This window comes from Bos taurus, chromosome 3 (assembly GCF_002263795.3).
Source record: "Bos taurus isolate L1 Dominette 01449 registration number 42190680 breed Hereford chromosome 3, ARS-UCD2.0, whole genome shotgun sequence".
Lineage (NCBI taxonomy): Eukaryota > Metazoa > Chordata > Mammalia > Artiodactyla > Bovidae > Bos > Bos taurus.
Genome location: NC_037330.1, coordinates 28,280,598 through 28,299,958, shown reverse-complemented (window position 1 = coordinate 28,299,958; position 19,361 = coordinate 28,280,598). Strand labels below are relative to the sequence as shown.

At 41.4% G+C, this 19,361-nt stretch overlaps 1 protein-coding gene across 4 annotated transcripts in view; it reads right to left on the bottom strand.

Moving 5' to 3' along the window:
* The window catches only part of TSPAN2 (tetraspanin 2), a 106,051-nt gene that overhangs the window by 60,145 nt on the left and 26,545 nt on the right, over window positions 1–19,361 (bottom strand). The window contains exons 3-8 of one of the 4 annotated variants that reach the window (XM_005204041.5): window positions 18,110–18,207; window positions 16,867–16,941; window positions 15,370–15,468; window positions 13,968–14,039; window positions 10,499–10,582; window positions 4,375–6,716 (exon numbers count right to left, since the gene is read on the bottom strand). In XM_005204041.5, the coding sequence (XP_005204098.1) occupies window positions 6,651–6,716; window positions 10,499–10,582; window positions 13,968–14,039; window positions 15,370–15,468; window positions 16,867–16,941; window positions 18,110–18,207 (494 nt within the window). In that variant the 3' untranslated portion in view covers window positions 4,375–6,650. 4 annotated transcript variants of the gene reach the window in all.

Genomic DNA, 19,361 nt, shown 5'->3' with positions numbered 1-19,361 from the left:
GAGATGGTTGGATGGCATCACTGACTCAATGGACATGGGTCTGGGTAGAGTCCGGCAGGTGGTGATGGACAGGGAGGCCTGGCGTGCTGAGGTTCATGGGGTCACAAAGAGTTGGACATGACTGAGCGACTGAACTGAACTGAACTGAACTGAAGAGTGGGTTGCATCTTACACGACAGAGAGACCCAGAGAAAAATACAGGAACTCTAGCTATGGCTCTTGATATATAGTTGTTAAATTAGAATTGGGAAATATATCAAAAACTATTCATTAATTCAACAGATGAATGTGTTCAAATAGGTATTTGTCATTTGTGGAAGTATCTTTCAGTTTAGTTCAGTTCAGTTCAGTTGCTCAGTCGTGTCTGACTCTTTGCGACCCCATGAATCGCAGCACGCCAGGCCTCCCTGTCCATCACCATCTCCCGGAGTTCACTCAAACTCACGTCCATCAAGTCAGTGATGCCATCCAGCCATCTCATCCTCTGTCGTCCCCTTTTCCTCCTGCTCCCAATCCCTCCCAGCATCAGAGTCTTTTCCAATGAGTCAACTCTTCGCATGAGGTGGCCAAAGTACTGGAGTTTCAGCTTTAGCATCATTCCTTCCAAAGAGCACCCAGGGCTGATCTCCTTTAGAATGGACTGGTTGGATATCCTTGCAGTCCAAGGGACTCTCAGGAGTCTTCTCCAACACCACAGTTCAAAAGCATCAATTCTTTGGCGCTCAGCTTTCTTCACAGTCCAACTCTCACATCCATACATGACCACAGGAAAAACCATAGCCTTGACTAGATGGACCTTTGTTGGCAAAGTAATGTCTCTGCTTTTGAATATGCTATCTAGGTTGGCCATAACTTTCCTTCCAAGGAGTAAGAATGTTTTAATTAGTTATACACAATTATGCATGTTTCAATTATATTAGGTTGGTGCAAAAGTAATTGCAGTTTTTGCATTGTTGACATTTGTCATTTGATATTGGAATACCTTCTTAAAAAATGTGATTATGTTAAAACATCATTTTAATGCACATTTCTCGTGCTATGTTTTTTCCTAATGATTTATTACTTGGTCTTTATTTTAGGCTAGGGAAACAACGTTAGACAAAAAGCAAATTAGAGTGATTTTCTTATTTGAGTTCAAAATGGATTGTAAAGCAGTAGACAGCTTACAACACCAACAATACCTTTGGCCCAGGAACTGCTAATGAATATACAGTGCAGTGGTGGTTCAAGAAGTTTTGCAAAGGAGATGAGAGCCTTGAAGATGAGGAGCATAGTGGCTGGCCATCAAAAGTTGACAATGACCAACTCAGAGCCATTATCGAAGCTGATCCTCTTAAAACTTCACAAGAAGTTCCCCAAGAATTCAACATCAGTCAGTCTATGGTCTTTTGGCATTTGAATCAAATTGGAAAGGTGAAAAAGCTTGATAAGTGGGTGCCTGATGAACTGACTGAAATTTTTAAAAAATTGTCATTTTGAAGTGTTGTCTTTTCTTATTCTACACAATGACAAACCATTTCTTGATCAGATTGTGATATGTGATGAAAAGTGTATTTTATTTGACAACTGCTGATGACCAGCTCAGTGGTTGGACCAAGAAGAAGCTCCAAAGCACTTCCCAAAACCAAACTTGCACCAAAAAAAGGTCATGGTCCCTAATTGGTGTTGTGCTGCAGATCTGATCCGCTACAGCTTTCTGAATCCCAGCAAAACCATTACATCTGAGAAGTATGCTTAGCAAACTGATGAGATGCACTGAAGACTGCAATGCCTGCACCTGATATTGGTCAAAAGAATGGGTCCAATTCTTCTCCATGACAATGCCCGACCACATGTCACACAACCAACACTTCAAAAGTTGAATGAGTTGGGCTGCCTCATCAGCCATATTTACCTGATCTCTTGCCAACTACTTCTTCAAGCATCTTGACAACCAGCAGCAAGCAGAAAATGCTTTCCAAGAATTCGTCGAATCCCGAAGCACAGATTTTTACACTACAGGAATAAACAAACTTAATTCTCATTGGCAAAAATGTGTTGATGGTAATAGTTCCTATTTTGATTAATAAAGATATGTTTGAGTGAATTATAATGGTTTAAAATTCACATCCGAAATCATAATTACTTTCATGCCAACCTAATAATTAACAAAACTCATAAACATAATAATTATAACAATAGGTAATATTTATCAATGTCAGGTATGCTAGGCACTTTGCTAATTATACCTTTTAATTTAATTTAAATTTCTTCTATTTAATATAAGTAAAACCATCATAAGTTATACAGGACAAAAACAAAACAACATCAAAATTTTGGAAGTGTTACTGGCATATTAGCTAAAAACTTTGTGAAATCAGCATAGATTTTGCTTTGCAGCTTTCTGGACATATTACTTCTATTCTTCAATGTGTTTCATGTCCCTAGGAGACAGCCATCTGAATAGTGGACTCCTGAAATGTATTTAGTCATCCTTGTTAAAATGAGAATATCAACAAAATGATTAATAACAACATGTTGCATTGGTGTAGTCTTTTTACCTTTCAAAGGACACCCACATGCAATACCTCACAGGTACATCTTATAGAAAAAAGAGTCATGTTGAAAGAAAATAGAAACCTTTTGTCTCTCTTAAAATATGCGTGTGTATGCTATGTCCCATCAGTTACCTGTGACTCTTTGTGACCCTATGGACTGTAGCGCACCAGGCTCCTCTTGATTCTTCAGGCAAGAATAATGGAGTGGGTTGCCATGCCCTCCTCCAGAGGATCTTCCTGACTCAGGGATTGAACCTCTGTCTCCTGTGGCTCCTGCATTGCAGGTGGATTCTTTACTGCTGAGCCACTAGGGAAGCCCATCTTAAAATATACCTTGACACAAATTTGATTTTGATGAGCCCAAACTAAGATGATGTAGTTAAGCAACTAACTTCAAAGGCCCGTTAGTGCTCCCTCCTATGGGTAGGGAAAATGGGGTTGCTGAAATCAAGGGCCTGGTGGTCAAGAGCATTAAAAGGGAGCAATGTGCAATTTTACAGGTTGTATTTTGGATAATAAAGGAGCTACTCTGGGGAAGAGAAATGTAATTTAGGTCAAACAGTATTAATTGAAATAGAACTATATATGATAACTTTGTGAGAGTGTTGTTTTTAAGTACAGCTCTCACTTCAGTTCAGTTTAGTTCAGTCACTCAGTCATATCCAACTCTTTGCGACCCCATGGACTGCAGCACGCCAGGTTTCCCTGTCCATCACCAACTCCTGGAGCTTTCTCAAACTCATGTTCACCAAGTTGGTGATGCCATCCAACCATCTCATCCTCTGTTGTCTCCTTCTTCTCCTGCCTTCAATCTTTCCCAGCATCAGGGTCTTTTCAAATGAGTTGGTTCTTTGCATCAGGTGGCCAAAGTATTGGAGTTTTAGCTTCAGCATCAGTCCTTCCAATGAGTACTTAGGACTGATTTCCCTTAGGATTGACTAGTTAGATCTCCTTGCAGTCCAAGGGACTCTCAAGAGTCTTCTCCAACACCACAGTTCAAAAGCATCAATTCTTTGGTGCTCAGCTTTCTTTATAGTCCAACTCTCATATCCATACATGACTACTGGAAAAACCATAGCTTTGACTAGACAGAACTTTGTTGGCAAAGTAATATCTCTGCTTTTTAATATGCTGTCTAGGCTGGTCATAGCTTTTCTTCCAAGGAGCAAGCATCTTAATTTCATGGCTATAGCCACTATCTGCAGTGATTTTGGAGCCCAAGAAAATAAAGTCTGTCACTGTTTCCACTGTTTCCCCATCTATTTGCCATGAAGTGATGGGACTGGATGCCATGATCTTAGTTTTTTGAATGTTGAGTTTTAAACCAACTTTTTCACTCTCCTCTTTCACTTTCATCAAGAAGCTCTTTAATTCTTAGCTTTCTGCTGTAACAGTGGTGTCATCTGCATATCTGAGGTTATTGATATTTCTCCCGGCAATCTTGATTCCAACTTGTGCTTCATCTGGCCTGGCATTTCACATGATGTACTCTGCATATAAGTTAAATAAGCAGGGTGACAATATACATCCTTAATGTACTCCTTTCCCAATTTGGAACCAGTCTGTTGTTCCATGTCCCACTCTAACTGCTGCTTCTTGACCTGCATACAGATTTCTAAGAAGGCAGGTAAGGTGGTCTGGTATTCCCATCCCTTTAAGAATTTTCCAGTTTGTTGTGATCCATAGTTTCCACTAATAACACTATGGAAAGGTTACTACTCTTTCCTTTTTTCATCAATTGTTTGGGTTGATTTATATTAATAGTTAGACATTTAGATAAGTTGCATGAAGGTATGGATAAATATATAATGGAATTTTAAGATAATCAAACAAGCAATTGCAGTACATAGAAAATTTAATTTTGAAATAACTTAAAATATTTCATCAAGATGCTTTGATTCAGTGTCTGGGTACCATGCATTTAAGAAAATGTTTGGGTCTGATCTCATATTAGTTCAGGTAAACAAATATAACCAAAAACTTATATATGTGCATATATATTTGTACACATATATGTATACATGTTTTTATATATATACATGTATACATATATTCAAGTTATGCATATATATTCTATATATAGAGAGAGTCAAGATATATATGTATGTAAGTCTACTCTCACTCAGAGGTTAAATTCTCTACTTTTACTCACGGCACATATTTTAGAAAAATTACTCCCCAAAGGTGCACTTTAATCATATATGGAACAAATCTCTACTCTTCCACTTTTAACTAGACTTCTTTAAGGTTAATTCAGATATAGAATGAAACTCACTTTTGTTGAATCCCAGAGGAATCTGAGCTGGAAGAAACCTAAGTATACCCTGGGGCTTATTTCTTGTCTTTAGGCAGACAAATGAAGTAAAGCCACCAAGAGAGATGGACTGCTTGTTCTTTACTTTCAGAGCTCTATTTCTCAACTACCAGGACAGAAACATCTATTTCATGAAGTGATTTTCTTAAAATAATCTTTTTGTTACCTATGGACACAGCGAAGTAACCATGCACAATTAAATTTTTAGCTTGCCTCCAACTGGACTTTTTTTCTAGAAATCTTCCTCCATGGTTATTAGCAGTAGCAAGTATGGCAGGAGAAACACGGTTCTCCAAGGGAGTGAGATTATTTCAAACGGATAGGCCTTTTCAGCAAAATGTTTTGTGAAAGTTTCTTGAAGTGTACACTTTCCTTTAGTGCAGACCCAAAGACTTGTGTTCTCACACGAGTATAAACTTATTTGGGGGTTTCAAAAGTCCCCCATACTTTCATTTTTGTATGGCCTTTTAAAATGTAAATTTAAAAAAATCTATGTTTTACTAGATGCAGCAAGTTGTTAAAAATGTACATACATGTCAATTTAGATTATAAATTTGGGATTACAACGAAGCATCAAGACCATAAAGAACACAAACATTTTAATTTTATAAAGAGACTTGCACAGAAGGAACATGTTTCTGTTGTGTGTGTATTTTTATTTCCTTAGCTTGTCTCTGTTGTGTGCACAAAACTAGGAGAGGATGTTTTCCTCTATTTTGGTTTAGCTAAGGATGCTCATGATATAATCTATTTTACGTGGTGAAAACTTGTAGTTCTTAATCTATAAAGAAGAATTCTCTAGGTGAATAAATAAGAAAGATAGAAAAAATTAGGAAAATATGTAAACTCAAGTTATGAGGTATTTCAAAGATACAGTGCCAGTAAAAATTTTCTTTCCCACAATTTGCACCTGCCAGATCTCTTGCTTTAGTCTTTCTATGCTTCCATCTGAAGAAACACAGAAAAGTTTGAGATCAAAGCCCTTTTGCGGATGTGAGGGTGGCAGTGGTTCAGAGAAGAGTCAGAACAGGAAAGTTATAAAGCAATATTTAAATGTCTTTATATAAGAACAAAAATATTTCCTTAAAAAGTTGTTAAAAGGTTTTCCTTTTAGTCCTGAAAACACTCAGTTTCATAGAGCATGTGATTGTCTGTGACACTCTTTCCAGAGTGAGGTTTTTTTTTTTTTAATACTAGGAAAGTATGACTTATTCAAATTAGATTTTCCATGCTATATTTAGTTTTACAGGTGTATTTAATCCTAAATTCTGGAGAGATTACATATATAAAAATAAATCCCAGGAAACCCGTACACCTAACCCAAACACAGTCGCTTTTACCACTGCACCATGATCTCTCAATCTCTGTGGCTTATTGCTTCCATAAGTTAGAAATCCCTGAATTCTCTATATCTTACTTCCTATGGCTAGAGTCTGAGAAACTGACCTACTATCATTTTTCTTCTAAACAACCAAGTTTCTTTTTTCAAAGCTTTTTGATCTTTTTCTTAGAGTTAAATATGCTCACATACCAAGATTCAGGAATTCCCAGCAACCAGATTTCATTATGCATATACCAGAAACACACAGATCACACATGAACATGCTCTCAGTCAGCATACATAGGCATTCATTAAAGGTGCAAACCAGTCTTGAGCCAAACACACATACATGTGCAAATGTACAGTTAACAGCAAATTATTTTAGATCCTAATGTCCTTTGAATATTAAAAATGAGCCAGGAGACAGCCCCTGTGACATTTGTATACTCTAGATTACACTTTTCATGTAGAAGTAGCTTCATATCACATCTCGTGAATTTCGTATCGCACAGCAAAGGACCATGCTGAATACCATGCCAAAGATCTGAAACAGAAGAAACCACTTGTTAATGACTTTCAAATGATGAATACTGATTTTAAAAAAAGGCCAGCAAACTGCCTGCATGTTTAACTCAAGTTAACAAGTAATTATAACCAATAATTACTGGTTATAAGTGGCACTTTTATGTGTGATACATCATTATGGCTACCGGGTAAGACTTTCATTAACTGCTTAAAATACATTCCTATTTTATTATTTTAAAAATAACAAGACTCTGCTCTAAGAAAAGGCATCTATTTCTAGCTTATAGGACTGTTCTTAATAATTATAAAAGACTTAATACACTACCGGTTTTGGAATTTTATATTTCAGGTTAACCCCAGGTCTCATTTTTATTTTTACTTTGGATAATGTGTTTGTAACCATTTGTTGTTTAAATACACTTGTGGTCTAAATAGTTTTCTATTTCTGGCAAAGCTTTGAATTTTTGCAACACTGACCACATATTAAAAAATGGAGCATTTGGGGACTTTCCTAGTAATCCAGTGGTCAATACTCCAGGCTTCCACTGCAGGGGGCGTGGGTTCATTCCCTGATCTGAGAGCTACGATTAAGATCCTGCATGACATACAGCATGGCAAAAAAAAAAAAAAAAAAAGCCACTGATTCATTCAAGAAGTGGAGCATCTCTTCATTTCCAGTCCATTTTTAATTGCAAATGATTCTTAATAAAGCATCATTATTTAACTCAATAGTTTCACCAAAGCATAAACTGAGGTGTGTGAACTATGGCATTACTGACATCTTTTATGTCTTGGATAATTCTTTGAGAAGCTAAATATCTGGCAAAATCAATAGCTACTTAAATGGTTTGAACAGAAGGATGCCAAAACATCATTTTTGTCCTCAATAACTTCTACAATTTTGTAGAGTCTATGAAACACTATGTGTAGGTGTGATATTTATAAACTGCTACCAATGTTTGTTCAAAGAAATTAGTATCATAACTCTCTCTCTCCTCAATCTCATCCTACATCAGACTAAGATCTATAAATGCTGGATTTAAAAAGGCACAGTTAAAAATAAATAAATCAATAAAAAGGCACGTGTTATCAGTTTTTGGAAGGGAAAAGATAAACTTAAGGGAATAACCAGGATCGGGACTCCAAGCTTCTGACAGAATTCAGCAGCAGGGTGTGGCAGGGGAGACACCTAATGGCCATTTTGTTAACTGATTATATGGTAAAACTTACCTTATGAAGAAAAGAATTAAAGAAGGAACTTTAGGGGTGCTGAGTCAAGATGGCCAACATTCCCACCAACAGTGTAAGAGGGTTCCCTTTTCTCCACACCCTCTCCAGCATTTATTATTTGTAGACTTTTGGATCGCAGCCATTCTGACTGGTGTGAAATGGTACCTCATAGTGGTTTTGATTTGCATTTCTCTGATAATGAGTGATGTTGAGCATCTTTTCATGTGTTTGTTAGCCATCTGTATGTCTTCTTTGGAGAAATATATACTAATGCATATATATGGAATTTAGAAAGATGGTAACAATAACCCGGTGTACGAGACAGCAAAAGAGACACTGATGTATAGAACAGTCTTATGGACTCTGTGGGAGAGGGAAAGGGTGGGAAGATTTGGGAGAATGGCAATGAAACATGTAAAATATCATGTAGGAAATGAGTTGCCAGTCCAGGTTCGATGCACGATGCTGGATGCTTGGGGCTGGTGCACTGGGACGGCCCAGAGGGATGGTATGGGGAGGGAGGAGGGAGGAGGGTTCGGGATGGGGAACACATGTATACCTGTGGCGGATTCATTTTGATATTTGGCAAAACTAATACAATTATGTAAAGTTTAAAAATAAAATAAAATTAGAAAAAAAAAAAAGAAAAAGAAAAACCATAAAAAAAAAAAAGATGGCCAACAGAGGGCATTCCCCCTTTTCCGTGGCTGTGAGGCTGGGTGCAACCCCTACGTAAGCCACACTGTACCCTCAGAGAGAAACTTCTTCAGTCTCTCCGTGCCACTGTCGTGAGTCAGGGGTGACCACTTTCAGAATGGGCAATCCTTGAGACTGTAAAATTGTTGGCAGGGTCTATTTGATACTTCTGTTAATGCAGATCTTTTTCAAATCTTCTGCCTCAGAACTGTCCTAGGGAAGCCACAGACTAGTCATCAGGCTAGCCCCAGGGTGGGTGGGGAGGGCCCTGAGAGAGGTCCCCAGATAGGGATGTGTTCAGCATAGTATTTTCACCCATTGCCCCAGCCCTCTGTGCTCTAAATACAAGAAAGGAGCAAAGATGACTGTGTGTCCCCTGAGAACTGCCAATTCATTAATTTCCTCACAATTCCATTGCCCTTGCCTTAGCTTAGACTATGAATTAATCTACATAGGAGGACTAGAGGGTAAGTCTATCTTGTCTGCTCAGTTGTTCAGTCATGCCTGATTCTTTGTGACCCTATGGCCCACCAGGCTCCTCTGTCCATGGGATTTTCCAGGCAAGACTACTGGAGTGGGTTGCCATTTCCTCCTCCAAGGGATCTTCCTGACCCACAGATTGAACCCACATCTCCTGTGTCTCCTGCATTGGCAGGTGGATTCTTTACCACTGAGCCACCTGGGAAGCCTAAGTCTATCTTGAAGTGAAAGTGAAAGTCGCTCAGCCATGTCCAACTCCTTGCGACCCCATGGTCTATACAGTCCATGAAATTCTCCAAGCCAGAATACTGGAGTGGGTAGCCTTTCCTTTCTCCAGGGGATCTTTCCAACCCAGGGGTGCCATTGCCTTCTCCGCAAGTCTATCCTAGCATTAGCTATTACTCAACCCCTGGACAGTAGAAATCACCTCTTTAGGGGCCTACCTAAATCTTACTTCCCTCCAACTTTATCTCCACATTGAACTACATGCCCTTCCAAACCTGGGTGGCTCCCCTCTACCTTAAAGGATAAAGCCCGACCTATCAAAAAGTAACACAAAGAACTCAATTATGTGGACCCTCCTAAACCATTCCAGTGTCATCTCTTGCTACATGTACCATAGCTTTCTGACCCTATCGACTCTTGTACATTCTTCTTTGGGGCTTTAGAGGTACTGAGCTACTTGCCAGTGCATGGGTGCAGTATGCTTCAATTCACACATCTATATATGCTTTGCCTGGGTCCTGGGTTTGGGAACACTCATTACATGTAGATCTAGCATTTATCGACTGCTGCATTCCAGACACTTTATATGAATTAATTTCTAATTATTCTTTACATCTATTATGCCACTTAATCGTCACAACAATTTTATGAGGTTGGTATATTAAGATCCCCATTCTGCTGATGAAGGAATTAAGACATAGAGAAATTAAGAAAACTTCCAGTGACCCCAGGGCTTGTAAGCAGTGGAGCTAGCCGTTGAATCCAGGGAGTGGGATGCCAGAGATCACATTGTTAGTCAGCACATGGTGCTGCCTCTGAAGATCATAGGTGAGAGAGTTTAACCTATGTTACCTTCAATTTCTAACAAAGGAAGAGACTCGGAATTAAAAATCACTTGTCTAGTGTAAGCTTGATGGGCTTAAAATGGGAAGCTATTGCAACGATAAACTCAAAGTCATAATTCATTTAAAATGGAAATTTGTATCACATTTTTAGAGAATTAAGTATTGATGGGTCTAATTAGCTTTGTTCTTAGATATCTTGTCAAAAAGTCTTTGTCTTTTATGAGAAATCTCTCTGAAGACACAGCCACATCACACTTGAAGAGAAGATGCAAAGGTTCAAAGGTTTCTTAGGGGTCAAAGAAGGTACATTCTAGAACTTTCTCACCGTGAGACCTGCGATTCCAATACCGACAATTCCGATGAGCTGGAGCTTAACACTGATTATGCTCTCAATTTCATCAATGCAATTCTGTTTTGGAAAAGAAAAGATCAGGAATAACAACTGATGGTGTGTGTGAATCATCCAGTTCCAATCCATTCCTGTGAGAATTGACCTATGTCAGCTTCTGGTCATATTTAAACCATTCCTCCTAGGTACTTAAAATCTCCTTTAGGTTCTGATAAACCAAAAATGTAGTTGGGAGAAAAAGAATAATACTCTCCTTTTGGTGGAATTTTCCTATTTAGGCCAATGGCTGCTTCAAAGCCCTGAAACCTGGCTGGAGGAAGCTATTCTGGAACATGAGGCGTTTAAAAATTTGCAGCTTCTCTTTCCTTTCAGCAAATAAAAAATAAGTAAAATACACCCAGAATAATAGCCTCTTGTTTTGGGTTGCCATTTACAGTTTAAATGATTTTACATACTTTTTAAAAATACTTGGTCCAATTCACTACGCAAGGTAGGTATCACCTAGTGGTAGGTATGTAAGTGCTGCTGCTGCTGCTAAGTCGCCTCAGTCGTGTCCAACTCTGTGCGACCCCACAGACGGCAGCCCACCAGGCTCCCCTGTCCCTGGGATTCTCCAGGCAAGAACACTGGAGCAGGTTGCCATTGCCTTCTCCGAGGTATGTAAGTAAGAAGCTATGAAGTCTGTACAGGTTCAAATTTAACAAAGGAAAGCCAAGTGCTGGGGGCTGGAGGACTGTTTTCTTCTTGGGTGGCTGAGATGGATGGCATTATTCTTCCATCTGTGTCCCACAGAGACTGGGCAGGGCAGGTCCAAAGAAACTTCACAGATGGGGGAATATTGGACAGGGGCAGAATACATCACTTGTATAATAATTGTAATTACTTTCTCCAACTTCTGTTTGGTCCTCTTAAATACAGAGGTATTCTTGCAACCCAAATTTGCCCTTAGGCTGTCCAGGTCCTTTCACTTGTCAATGATCAGCTCTCTCTGATACTTGCATAAGCTATATGAAACTCTTACCACTATCCTCACATTTCCTATCACACTTCATTCATTCATGGTTAATTCATTCAACAAACATTTCTCAGCATCGGCCTTACATGCTATGCCACTGGAATGGCATGATGGATTTGGAGAAAATAAGACATGGTTTCTTTCACTCTCAGGGAGCTAATAGTTTAGAGAAGGCCATAGACTCACAAAAATAATTACATTGCATTCTGGTAAAAGTTCGAGAACCAATGCTTTAGATAATGAGTTCTTTACTTATTGGAGTCAAGCCATAGAAATTCTTCCAACCTTCCTCATCTGCACCTATAAACTTATACACCCCATTCATCCAGTGCCAGGTACTGCTCTCTGCAGGGAGCATGCAAGGTGAGCAAGGCACACTGCTTCTTGCCACTGCCCTTCTCTGTGGAAAGTTAACCCCTTTCCTGACTCTGGATCTTATTCTCTCATCACTTCTGGAAGCTTGTACTGCCACATATCTCCCTTCCTTCCTACACATTCAGCCTCTCCTTCTGCACTGACACTGTCACTCATCATGTAACACCATGCACTTGATCTGCAGTCTAAAGCAAAAACCCCCTCTAATCGCATCCTCCAGCTCTGCCCATGTCCCCTCCTTTCTTTCACAGAAAGTTTCTTTCTATGAAAAAGAAACTAAGAGGTAAAGTGAGGAGATAGGATAATGTGAGGACCATGATACAGATGCTTCTAGAAACATCCTCATACTTCCCTCATTTCCTACATTGTTCTTGCGCATTCCAAACTGCTTCACCAAAACTGCATGGCAAATGTCATTAAGAATCTTCTAAGCATCAAATCCCAACACATTATTTCCAGCCTTTATTTCCTTGTCCTCTTCTCAGCATTTGACTTTATGGATAAGCCACCACCTCCCTCACTCTACAGGAGCATTGTCTTTGAACTTTCCCTCATTCTGACTCTTTCTACACAGTCTCATTCTGGCTACTTGTCCTCACGTGTGTGCGTGCTCAGTCATTGAGTTGTGTTCAACTCTTTGTGATTCCATGGAAAGGACTGTAGCCTACCAGGCTGCTCTCTCCACGGAATTTTCCAGTCAAGAATACTGGAGTGGGTTCCATTTCTTTCTCTAGGGGATCTTCCTGACCCTAGGATCAAACCCACATCTCCCATGTCTCCTGCATTTCAGGCAGATTCTTTACCACTGAGCCACCAGGGAAGCCCACTTGTCCTTAGCTTACCCCTTAAATGATAGTACTTTTGCCCACCTTATTCCTTATTCTACATGCTCCCCTGGGCATTTCCATCCACTCCTAGGCTTTAGCTATCACCAGCTTGCTGGATTCTGACACCTGTGTCTTCAGCTCAGATTACCTGCAAATGTCACAGGTACCTAGTGTGCAAACTTGACTGAAACTGAAGCTGTCAACTGCTCCTTTCCTTCTGTTCACCTCTCTTAGTGAGTGAGCCTCTGTCTACCCAGCAGGAGTCCAAAGTCTCAGCTTCTTCCCTTTCACTCCCCATCCACATCTAGTCAGTCACCTAGGGCTGCGGATTCTACCCCTGGACATCTCTGAGTCTGTCACGTCCTCTCCCTCCCCTCTGTTTGTAACTTGCTCTAAGCCCTCATCCTCTCTTACCAGGGTGAAAACAAGTGTCACCTCCATGGCCTCCCTCCATGAATCTATAGCCTTCTGTTCTACCAGTCACACCCCCAGTCACCTGAGTGCTTTCTACAATGTGAAACCGATTATGTTCATCCTCTACCAAAAGCAACGGCTTCCCTCAAGTTCCAGGTATAAAATCAAGCCTATGTTAGCCTTTCCAAAAATGTCCCCTGCCATTCCCTGTGGGCTCCCTACTCTCTTGCAGTCCTGGAATTTCACACTGTCATGTTTTCTGTTCCAGCTACTTTCAGGACCTGAAATGACCTCCCCTTGTTCAAACTTGGCTCAAGAATCCCATCCATGGTCAAGCTTTCCTGACTCCACTGTGTCTCCACTGTATGCTGGGCAGATACTGTACTCTGCACGGCACCAACTCCCTTGACTGGACTGTGAGGCCATTGAGACAGGGACCATCTGTTTTTTATCTTAGAGTTTTCAGAACCTGGCATAGTGCCTGTCATGTAGCATTTAATAAAGGAAGCATTTATCAGTGCCATGACATCCATGGAAGACACTCATGGGGCAACATTCTTAAGAGTGCACACCCCTGGCCTTGGTGAGCTTAATTAAGGCCACTCTATTTGCATTATTACCGGCAAGTCAGCACACTGTTATTCCCCAGGGTACCAGGAGATTGGGACTCAGCATTGCTTCACCTGTTCTATATAGAATAAAACTGAGGCTAGAAGCTACTGTGAGAGGGCCTCCTAGAATCACAACCTCCATCCTGAGAGCAAGAACCATCTTAACACCACAGGCAGGATAGGAATCTGGTAGAGACGCTTACCTTGTGTCCTAGGAGCTCCTTTGGGCAGGTGGGTTGGACCTGTTCAGGGCTTTCTTTTCCACAGCACTGAAACTAGAAAGTCAGAAAAGAGCTTTTAGGGAAGGTAATGAGAGGACACAGATGGAGAAGCAGCAGTTACAAGCCCGGGTCTCTCTGTAAAGGACTGGGATTGCTGAGGCCGCAAAACATCTTTGTCGCCTGACATTGCAACCCAACAGCCATTCTGGGGAGAGCGTGGTCATATGGTCATGCTGGCAGAGCAGAAAAATGACTTCACCAAAGTGTCCACCTTTTATGACAGGAGGTGACTGAAGGCAATCCAAACAAGGCAAGAAGCTGACAGTGCCTGTGTAAACTGCTGTTTTTAGACAGGAGTTGGGTCTTTAGATTTTTCCTTTTGGCTTTGCCAAGTAGCTAATGTTTTATGAGCTTCAGGAAAGGCTCATTAACTGAAGAGAGCCCGGAATAGAGAGCAGAGGTGACCACAGAGAACCCCAGGGGCTAAAAGACTGGTACTCAAAGACTGGCCAGCCAACAGGTATCCTGCCTTAGGGCTGCCCTTCAAAGACAAAGGAACCTGTGTGCTGTTTGACGTCCTTGGGGTGGCTGTGGCTGAACAGGATAAATGGTTGGCGACTTCCAGGACAGGCCTGGGACATACAAGAACTGGGCTACCTGAAAACACCTGGCCAGGAGTGCACTGCTGCTTCTCTGTATCACAGTGGTTGGGAAATCAGGACACCATTGGCCTGGCCCATCTCCCCTGGAAGTCTTTCTTGGAAAGATTGCTGCACCGACAGCATGTTCCCACAGGACATCCTGGGAGAAACCGCACATGCCTCCCTCACGTATCCCTCTGTCTCGCACCTGGGGGAGCTGAGTGAGGATCAGGGAGGCAAGGAACTTGCTCCAGGTCATGAAGCTGTTCTGCGGCAGAGCTGCAGCTAGAGATAAGCTTTTCTGACATGAAGGTCACGGTTGTTTCTGTTACACCACAGGGCCACTCTTGGCAGAAGCTGGTATTCACTTGGGCAGCTTTGTCTCTCTGGGTGCATGTCCAGACTTCCTCTTGTCAACTCTGTGTTAGACCTTTTTCTCTTCTAGATTCTACATATAACGCAAATGGTGACTCCCACGAACGGAGAAATACAATGCTGCTGCCTGGCTTCACTCAATTTATTCTTATTTCTAATCTAGGTGATTAGAGAGAACCTAGCTTGTGCATAATATTTGTTGCTGTTCAGTTGCTCAGTCATGTCCAACTGTTTGTGACCCCATGGACTGCAGCATGCCAGGCTTCCCTGTCTTTCACTGTCTCCCTGAGTTTGCTCAAACTTACGTCCATTAAGTCGGTGACTCAGTAATCTTTAGAAGATGAAATTTGAAGGAAGAAGTCACTTACCGTTGAGTGGAAGGTGATGAGAGTCCCATTTCCCTTTTCCTTGTCTCTAAGGTAATCATTATAAGCTTCTTCATACATGGTCTGAACATGTCGTATTGCCTGAAAAAAATATCAGGAAAACAAAGGGACATGAGTGGGAAGTTCCAAATGTTCTCCTTTCATCAAGAAAAAAGCCCTCTTCCCCATCCTTCAAGAATATGGCCTTTTCATGTGTTTATTTGGACTTGAGGGTAATTCCATATATATGGACCAGATTGCAGGTTCTGGAATTTCTAAGATGCTTCTGATGGAAGGATAGACTAACCAAAAATAATTTTCACAGAATAGAAAGATTTCTTAGAGTGGAGGTTCTCAGCCCTGAATGGACAGCAGCAAAAACTGAACCCCAGGTTCCTGGGTCCCACCCAGGTGATTCTGGTGCACAGCCAGGGTAGAAACCTATGCATTCTTGGGACTCCCTTGGTAACAAGTACTCAAATCTTTTCATGACGTGGTTTAAAAGGTGTTCATGACCAGGGAAAACTGTTTCAGCATTTAAATACCATAGAAAATGCAGAGAATGTTTTTTCTAGTGTAACAGCATGTGACCCCCAAATCCATAGGCTCTCAAGAAGTCATAAGATCCAGTTCCTCTAACTTACATATTTGAGGTTAAAGGAGTTTGAGTAAACTCCAGGAGGTGGTGAAGGACAGAGGAGCCTGGTGTGCTACAGTCCATGGGGTCCCAAAGAGTCAGACATGACTTAACAACTGAACAACAACTTTAGAAAAATTCCAGAGGAGGATATTTACTCATTCTACATATTTACCATTTTTAAAATCTAAAATAAATTCATAAACAGAATTGATAGCATGTGAATTTACATGAAATACAGCAAAACTTAAGATTCCATTCTTCCTCCTCTTCCATTTCACTCCTCTCTGCATGTTTAAGCCTAAAAAACTACCTTCGTCTGTGGGTTCTTCTGATAATCTATCCTGCGCACCTACAGTTTGAGCACAAATCTAAACTGGCTTCATGGGCACCCAGAAGGCAGACTGTAGTCTTTGAGGTTGACCTGTCCTCTGCCCAGGCCAAACCCTAAGAACAAAGGACAAGCGAACAGGGGTGCAAATGTGTGTTCTTCTCCATCCCTACTTCTCACACCTGTAATCTAGCTCCTCCCACATTCCAAACGGGATCACCTTAAATTAGAGATCCTTTTGTTACAAAAACCCATAGATTCCTTCATGTATCTAATGAAAGCAATTAACTACCTCCCCAGGAATATATGTGCACTTACATGTATGCAGCCACACACACACATACACACACACACACGCGCACCTGCTTAAGTCTGCACCACATTTCTAGGTTAAAAATTCTGCATAAAAGATAATTCTGGGGTTTATTTGGCTTTGGAATGTCACTGTGGTTGTCAATATTCTCATGTCTTTTGCCATAAAGAGAACACTTTAACCATCATTAAAGAACATTTATAAGTAACATTTACTTACTACATCCTTGCCTATGAAAGCAAATACTCCAGTGGTTATTTCAGCAGCAAATATCACCAATAGGCAGGTAAAAAACTGTAAAGGAGAGAAAATACTACCTTCATTAATTCAATAACCTTTTCAATTTATTTAACCTCTTTAATTCTAATTCCTTGAAAAACAAGGTTATTAGTTTGAACAGAAATATTACAGAAGGAAGCATCTGATCCCTTGGTCCACATGCCGTTTGTTTGCTCAGTAATTCATTCAGCAATCATTTATTGAGCATTTGCTCTGGGCCAGGAACTGCCCTGGGCACTGGGTATACAGTGGTGAATAAGATAAGATCTCAGTGTCTCTGCTCTTTTGGACATAATACTAATAATAGAAAGAGCAGGAAATGATGAATGAGTAAGCAATAGAAGAGTAAGATCATTTCAGAGTGATATAGAAATCCCACCACCTAGAACAGTGCCTGGCACCCATATGTTCAGTGACTGCTTGATGAACAAAAGAGGTTCTATAAAGATATAAAATCAGACCAGGAGATAGACAGTGACTGGAAGTGCTGGATTTGGGGAGGAGGTGACCTGAGACCGCGTGCTGTAGATGGATGCTCTGAGGAGGAGGGAGTGGAGGTGAAGGGTGTCCTTCCGGACAGATTTCTGCTCTGATCTCGTGGGTCTGCTCTGATTAAACTAAGTTCAGTGATAAACAAGACACAGGATGCTCCACAACAGGGGAAAAAGAAAGAGTGGGGAACTAAGGAAGTGAGTTAGAAACCTTACACGGCAAGAGATCAGGAGAAGTGGCCACAGTCAAACATCAAAGACTGCAGAGAGCAAGGAGAGGCCACCTAATAAACCTGCTGTTTCTGATGCCTTGTGGAGAAATACAAAAACTTCCTTCCTGCTCCTCTTTCCCCTTTGGTCACACCGGCATTGGATGGATAACAGTTAACTGCAGTTTTTCCTTTTTTTTTTTTAAACAGAGGCTGCTTGTTAAAACAAACCACAAGAGGGATGTTTGCTTAAATTATTGATCTCAAACAGCAGTACTTTTCTTGTAGATAAGTGTTTCCCTGACTACAGGAATCTTGTAGCTGCCTCAGTCACTGTGAGGTATCATCAGGCACTTTTCCTCCCCAAACATCTTCACACTAACGAACTATTTTTTTTTTTTTTTTTTCATGCTTTCCGTAGACATAGGGACAAAGATAATGCCCAGCTCCAGGCCAAGTCCCTCCCCATCTCTCCCCACTTACAGATCCAAGAACACACTGCGACTCCCTCGTGGCCCCACAGCATCCGAAGAAGCCCACGGCCATCATCAGGGCCCCTGCTCCAACCAGCACATAGAGCCCTGTGGGGAGAGGACAGAGAAGATGCTGACCAGTCACGAAGGGCTCTCTCCCCAGCACCAATGCTGCCAGCCTGGCCTCAGTCACCACCACCACAGACATCCTGCCTGGCAGAGCCTTCAGTTGTTAATAGATAAAGGTTAACCCTTGGGGAGCGCTTCCTGCTGAGCTCTTCGAACACCTGCACAAGGATCCTGAGAGGGAGGCGCTGCTATAATCCCCAGGGAACAAAGAAAGCTTGTGTTTACAGAGGTGAAGGAAGCCGCTCAGGTCACACAAAGAGCAAAGACTGGCCGGTGCATCTGTTCCACAACTCTTAGTCACCTCCAAGTGCCTCCTATCTGCCTGGCACTGTACCTTCCAGCCTCCACTACCCCTGTGAAGTGAGTGTTAGTGCCATTCATATAAACTGGTAACACTGAATCCAAGGGTGGTGAGGAATCAGTGCCAGAGCTTGGGCAAGAACCCACATCTTCCCAGGAGCCCGTGGTCTCTCGTGGCACTCTGGAATTAGTAGCTGTTCCCCCACCTTGTAAAGGCCCTGAGGACAAAGTGTCTGGGAGGGGAGAGGGCTGTTGGTCTGCCCAGGCAGAGACAGGGAAGCAGGGAGGAGGTGGGACAGGTGAGGGAGGCTTTTAATTAAGGGGAGGGGTGGAAGACACAGTGATGAGGCAGTAAGGCTCTGTGTGAATGATAAATTTTACAGGGCAATACCACATACACAGGACACATGCTAGGTTATACATGTCACAAGAAAAAAGCTGGTGAGGGGAGGCGATAAGGTAATATGCACCAACACTGTTATTGTTAATAGACTATTAGCTACATTTGCTTTAAGGGCTTCTTTTCTCCAGGAACTGTTCTAAGCACTTGGCACAAATTTATTCATTTAATCTTCATGAAGCAGATACCATTATTATCTTCATCTTTTTTTTTTTTTTTTTTTTTAGGCAGAGGAGCTGGGTTCCAAAAGTTAAGTGATTTGCCCAAGATCATAGAGCTGGGATAAAAATACCCATCTGCCTCCAAAGCCAGCTCATGGCCATCAGCCCATCCTGCCTCCCCAGCAATAACAGCGGCCTCAATTTGAGTGATAATTTTGCTCAGTTCTGAAGTCAAGCCACAGGAACAGCTGTTCTCACAGAGAAAGAAAAGG